General features: G+C 24.7%; 1 protein-coding gene across 1 annotated transcript; it reads left to right on the top strand.

Annotated features, from left to right (window-relative positions):
- Positions 1-5,863: 5,863 nt before the first annotated feature.
- Positions 5,864-6,845, top strand: LOC131175419 (temperature-induced lipocalin-1-like). Its single transcript, XM_058139688.1, has 2 exons — positions 5,864-6,421; positions 6,506-6,845. The coding sequence occupies exons 1-2, from the start codon at positions 6,047-6,049 to the stop codon at positions 6,689-6,691; spliced, it is 561 nt and encodes a 186-aa protein (XP_057995671.1). The 5' UTR covers positions 5,864-6,046; the 3' UTR covers positions 6,692-6,845.
- Positions 6,846-7,335: the final 490 nt, after the last annotated feature.

The raw sequence follows: 7,335 nt of genomic DNA, 5'->3' as shown, positions 1-7,335 counted from the left end.
TATAACACAAATTATTAAAAATATTACCATATATATTACAACAAAAAAGTTGCTAAAAAATTAATTATAACTGAAAATTACTATTACAAATAATTTATTAATGAAAAATTTTTATTTTATGACTAATAATAAACAAATTAAATAAAAAAGATGAGAAAGAGAAAGATGATAAGAAAGAAAACAAATGAGAAAAAAATAATAAAAAAGAAAATAGATGAAAAAGAAAAAAATGTTAAAGAAAATACATAGAAAAAAAAAGATGTTAAATAAAAAAAAATAATAATAAAAAAATATATGAGAAAAGAAAAATGAAGAAAAAAAAAAAAAGCCATAAACTCCGTGGTGAGAGGTGCAGGTGTCTTAAAAGATTGTTGGAAGATTGGACAATTTGACTCATAGGTGAACAGTATTTTAAGAGGATTATTTTTGTCCGATAAAATTTTTGACATTTTAAAGTCAGAATTCATTTAAAAATTCTATCAAATTTGATAGAATTAGATTAGTTATAATATATTTCATAGAATTTTAAATTTAAATTTATAAATCAATTTTGATTTATATCAAACATAATATGTATGATTTTATAATTAAATTTCATAAAATTTATTTATATCAAACACACTCTAAATATATTTAGAAAATGAATAGAATGATAAATATACGATGAAATCAAAACTTTATGAATATTTTAGTATGTCTTGAAAATATAGAGTTAACTCATTTGATATAGCTCCCTAAATATATCAATTAAGGAAGATTCGTTTGGTTGAACATGAGGTTTTTGGCGATTTAAGAACTACTAGGCTCACTCAATAAAAGATAATAATCTCGATCAAAGATAATAATATTTATTTTGATAAAATTATTAAAGATAACAATACATATAATTATGCACTATAAATAAAAATATATATATAATTAATTTATCATAATTAATAATTATCTATATCTTATATAAAGAGATTAAATTAATTTTATTTATTATTCTCTTCTATCAACTCTAATTTGAGTGTTAAAAAAAACATTACTAAAACATTATCAATGAATCTCTTACCTGTTTATTATTATTATTTTTTTATATATTCATGCCATCAAGAAATTTCTATAGATCACAATATTAATAATGAAAGCACCAAGAAAGTAAATTGTAAATCACCCAAAATAATACTCTAAAACAAGTATGCCACGGATTTAATATCGTATTTAAGAATGACACGTGGACAGTGCTGTTGCCAAGTCAACACTAGATCTTCATATATGCTTTACAACTGGAAGGCTGTAAGGCTATGGGATCACAACAAATAGAACATCCATAATAAATATTTTACTCAATATTATATTTGATTAATGTTTAATACTTAAATGCATTTTCAATTTAATTAAAATTTATTTTAAATTACCTTAAAATTTAATTATTGTTATATAAATAATATTTAAATTCATTTAATTTTATATATTTTAATTAATAATTTATATAAAATTATATTTTTATTAATAATTTATATTTTAAATTTTCATAATTTTATAAAATATTTAAAATTTATTTAAAATATAATAATTATAAATATTATTAAAAAATATATTTTAAATTTAATTAATTATTTATATATCAAATTTTAAATTTAAAATTGTATACAGCCTAAATTTTGTTCAATAAAATTTATGAAATTAAATAGTCGAAAATCAGCCATCGCCAACCCTGCATACACGTGCGTTAGCCCATTTACAAAGCCAGCGACCTTAAAAATCCTCAGTAAACTACCTTCATAGTGTCACGGCCCAGTATAGGAATATCTTTGCGACTGTGCATAAGATGAATATATTAATATGACTCAGAAGTCAATTGAAAAAATATCATAAATATTATATATGAGTAAGTATTTTAAATATAATAAATAATGAGATATAAATTTATTAAGATCGAACTATTTTTTTTATTTATTTATTATAATCATATGATTGAATTAGATGTTTTTACATCACTTATAGGTAAGGAAGAATCTACAATAAGTAATGAGACAAAGACTTAACATGTCAGTGGCTAGTTACATATGTCATTTCACAATAATTAATTAGTTACTTCCCCCTAAGAAGTATTAGGGAACAACGAGATGTGATAGAAATAGATATTACCATGCTTGAACTAACACACACTTAAAATTATATAAATAAAAATTAATACAAAATATCCTTTTTAATCTCTAAAAATTATATTTTACTACATAAATTTTTTACTTTTACACATAACTCATAACAATCTCTCCGTTATAATATTATTTGTATGGAAAAATAATATATATGTACGAAAACCATTTATATACATTGATTTGATATTAATACGACAATCAATTATTACTAAACACCTTGGTCCCATGTATTAATGGAAGGAACCCGCCATAAATTATTAAAGTTACTCCGTTGGGTGGGCTCCAAATGAGCTGAGCAATATCATGAATTATTATTATTTTTTCTTAAAATTAAATTATACCCATATTTGTTGGGAAATTTTAATTTAACTTATTTAATTTTTTTTAATTTAATTTAAAATTTAAATTTAAATTTAATTTAACTTAAAAATAATAAAAAAATAAAGCTATTTCAAGAAACTAAAAATTTAGTTATAAAATCAAAAACTGAACTTTTTTATTTTTTTATTTAAATTAAAAAATTAAAAATTTTAATTTATAAATTTTAATTTTTGAATTAAATTGAGTTTAAATTTAAAATTTTAAATTAAATTTGATAAAAAAAATTAAAAATTAACTAAATTAAACTTTTATAATAAATACAGATATTAAATTAAATATTTTACCATTACTTTTTTTAAAATTAAAAAAGTAAAAATTTAAACATGACTTCAATTAAATAAGTAATAATCATTAGGCTAACTAAATCAAAACATGAATTATTCCCTCAACATCATAAGATTGTACATTTTTATTTCAACTCCTCCATCGTATAATACAATGAATGAATCCGTTGTAAGTCCCACAATTTTAAAACAATATCAAATATATGTGTGTGTGAGAGAGCTTTTTTAAGAAATGTTATTAAATTAAGCTCCAAAATTATTTAAAGAAATCCTAAGCAGCTAATAATTCGCTAATGAAAACTGCATTAATTCACTAGAAGCACAGGCTTCTCTACGCATGATTGGATAAAAATAGAAAATCATCAATAAAAAATAAAATTGATAATATTAATGATGACTTCACATATCAAAGTATTCTCAAAATAATTAATGAATAATAAAAGTAATTATGGTTTATAATTTTTGAAGTAAGCGAATTATAAAGATTTAATTCCTCCAACTTCAAGAATATAAGTAAACAACTTACTTATCATATGTATAATTTGTAATATATATTTTTTTATGTCCAATTAATTGATTATCCAACAATGTATTAAACTTTTAAATGAATAAAATTCATTAATATTTTTTTTATTGGAATAATTTTTCTTTAATTTTTATATTTTGTAATATTTTTTATTTATTTTCATTTAATAATGTACAATCTATAAAAATAAAAATATTATTTGATGAGAGTTTGCTAATTTTTTTAACGAAATTATGATTCAAAACTATTTACTTCTATAATTCTTAAAACAAATAACTATTTATGATTTAATCTAAGTTATAACTGAATTGAACCGGACCGATAGTAAATTAATTAAAATAAAAATCAAGAATTGAAAGGAAAACTACCTAGTTAAGGACTATAACCGGTTGGAATTAGGACTACATGGTCCGATTCTCTCGTTCTCTTGAACTAAAATCTAGTACAATCCTAATATGAAATTTACACATACCACACTTTAGCATATAATCAAGCAATGCACAATGGGATACTGAAGAACCCTTCGAAAACCCCATATGTTCATTAATATTAATACATGGGAGATGATCCCTCTAATTTAGTTACTAATATCCAAGACTTACAAGCAAGACACTGAATTGAATTTTCACTTAAATTAATTTTCATCAAGCACTAGCGACCCGTTAAGCTAGAGCTATTTAGAATCATAAAAACTTATTCTTAAAAACAAGTTAACACCAGTTTCATAGAAATTTACACAAAAAAATTTTGATGAATTTTTGGAGCAAACGTAACATCATGCAAGATTAAAATTCGACCATGATGCAAGAGCAACTTGTATGGGCCAATTTCCTTTACCATAACTTTGAAGTTATTATCTACATAGATCCACTCTTGCCCACATGAAATTCACTAGAATTTCATGAAGACATCTTTGTCCTTTGTTATGTGGAATCTGACACTTTAATCTATAATCTATAAAAGACGTGATTCGGTTAGTAAAATAAAAAATAAAAACATTTAGTTAGTAAAATAAAAAATAAAAATATTTACGACACTCAAATGCAAAAAAGTCATTTATCTTTTTAGGATTGGTACAATCACAAGCAATATGTCATTGTTATCATTGTTGAAGCACTTAATCTTATAATGTTCTTCTTCTTCTTGAAAGATCCTTTACTTTCCAATATTGGTTTGTGTAAACACCTATTTTTATACCAGTGTGTCAATGCATGGTTTAACGATGAGGGGAGATTGATGATAGAAAATCTTTAATATGACAATGATGAATATGAAAAATGATTTTTGTAAAGCCTAGTAATAGTTTAGAAGAGATAAAAATTGTTAAAAATGAAAAGAATAGGGTTCAAAGTGTGAAATAATAGAGTAATTTATTTTTGAGTAACAATTTAATCCTTATATTTAAATTTTATTACCAAATTAATCCTTACATTTACTGCTTTTTAATACGAAATAATTTAATTCTTAAAATTTTATTTTATTTACAAAATAGTCTCTTTATCTAAATTTTATATTTAAATAATTACTTATTTTATATAATTATTTAAACATAAAATAAATAACAAAATAAATAATTTGTTAATAGAATGACTAAATTACTAATTAAAAAAAAAACATACGAAAGACTAATGCGTGAGTTTTGTTATACTTCTATAAATTACCCAAATAGATAAGGATGGGTAAAATGGTCTTTTTAAGACGGGTGATTAAAGATAAATTTGAGACTACACTTTATGGCTTTTATTTAATTGAAATTATGACTTTGTTGCCTCTAAAATATTGATGAAATTGGACACTTTCGGATTTTGCAGAAGCCTCCTTCTGCGTAATCAATTAGGGTTTTGGTGTAAAAGAGGCCCAAGGATAAAAGCCTAGTTAGAATTTTAAAGGGAATGGGCTTGGATGGCTTGGCTTTGATTAAAGTCGTAAACAAAGAAAAGAAACAACAAAATGTGAACAAGAAAGGAGAAAACAAAAGGAAATAAATAAACATGTTTTTTTTTTAAATAAATAAATAATGAAAAAACATTATTTCCTAAAAGTGATTGGATGGTTGACTTAATTCATTTCTAGGATAGAAAATGAAATCTTATTTTTAATAAATATTATAATAAAATAATATTTTATTTTCATATATATATATATAATTATTTATATTTAATTAATTTAAAAAAATTACAAGATAAAATCACTTATAAATTGAGTTAAGACTCGTATTTATATAAAATATTTAGGATAAGAATAAATTCATTTATTAATAGAGTTTAAATTCATAGATTCACAAAAATATATAAAATAAGGACTATTTTCATATCAAATATTGAAGATAAAAATGAATTTATTTATCAATTGAGCTCAAATTAATTGTCAAAAAATAATAAAAAAAATTCACTCATTAATTAAATTTAAACCCTATAATTATACACAAAATTAAAAATTGAATTCAAACTCATGATAACTATTGCCTTAATTAAGCAACCAGTTTCTTCTTCTTCTTGCTTGCCAAGTTTGTTTTCCCTTCCAAACAGGTCACCGCTAGAAGACCCTAGAAACCCACATCACGCGCATGGTTCGTAGCCCTCCACGTCTCATTCAAAAATCTCACTGCACCAAACATTCTCTCCTCTCTCTCTATTTATCTTCATCCAAGAATCACTCCAACAAACCCATAGCAGAGATCCTCTTACTTTTCGCACGAAACAATTGATATGGCATCCAAGAAAGAGATGGAAGTGGTGAAGGGTGTAGACCTGAAGAGGTATATGGGGAGATGGTATGAAATAGCTTCATTCCCATCGAGATTTCAGCCCAAGAATGGAGTGAATACAAGGGCTACCTACACTTTGAATGAGGATGGTACTGTTCATGTCTTGAATGAGACATGGACTGATGGGAAAAGAGGGTATATAGAGGGTACTGCCTACAAGGCTGATCCCAACAGTGATGAAGCTAAGCTCAAGGTTAAATTTTATGTCCCTCCTTTCTTGCCCATCATTCCTGTTGTTGGGGATTACTGGATTTTGTTTTTAGATGACAATTATAGTTATGCTTTGATTGGGCAACCCAGTAGGAATTATCTTTGGGTAAGCTTCTGATCCTTTCTTGGGTCATTTTATTTCTTTGTTTATGTGATTGTATTATATGTTAACAGGATTTGGGTATTGCAGATTCTTTGCAGGCGAACTCATCTTGATGATGAGATCTACAAACAGCTGGTGGAGAAGGCCAAAGAAGAAGGGTATGATGTGAGCAAGCTACACAAGACACCACAAACCGACCCACCACCAGAGGGAGAAGATGGCCCCAAGGACACTAAAGGAATTTGGTGGATCAAATCCATTCTAGGAAGGTAGTAAACCCAAATGAAATTGCATCTTGATCATTCTGTGTGCTATATGTGGAAGAGTTATGATAATTTTTCATGTGTGGTATTGGAGTTGTTTGCTTCTGTTGCTTTTTGAATATATAGGAAATAGAAGGGAATCCAAGGAGGAGCATTGGGGTCCAGCTTATGTCTGTTATCTTATTATGTGAATTGCTTGGATGTACTTCTAGAAAGATTGAAATGCAGAGGCTGCTAGATTAGTAATTACATGCTTAATTATCTTCAAATAATGGAAAACCAATTTCCAAATTTATTAATTTTCCACTCCCAGTGTTTTATAATTGTAAGCTATAAATTTTTAGATTGACGATTTATAGGGGTGTGTGTGTGTGTATATATATAGGCAGATTGAAGATTTTTTTAACAAGCTTTTTCCAATTATTTAATTATGATTAATAAGCTTTTTCCAATTATTTAATTATGATTAATTTATTATATTCTTTTGGCTTTTTTTTTATTTAATAAATATCAATTAATTCTTATGCATTCTTGAATGTATAAGTGAGCATTCATTTGGAATGACATTTATACTCTTTTAGTCTCGTGCGGTTTTAATTTAATAAAAAATAAAGATAATATTAAATTAGATATAGTTTTTTTTTATTTTTTTAT

The sequence above is a fragment of the Hevea brasiliensis genome, chromosome 17 (genome assembly GCF_030052815.1).
Source record: "Hevea brasiliensis isolate MT/VB/25A 57/8 chromosome 17, ASM3005281v1, whole genome shotgun sequence".
Taxonomy (NCBI): Eukaryota; Viridiplantae; Streptophyta; class Magnoliopsida; order Malpighiales; family Euphorbiaceae; genus Hevea; species Hevea brasiliensis.
Note: the sequence above shows the minus strand (reverse complement) of the source record. Positions and strands in the feature narration are given on the sequence as shown.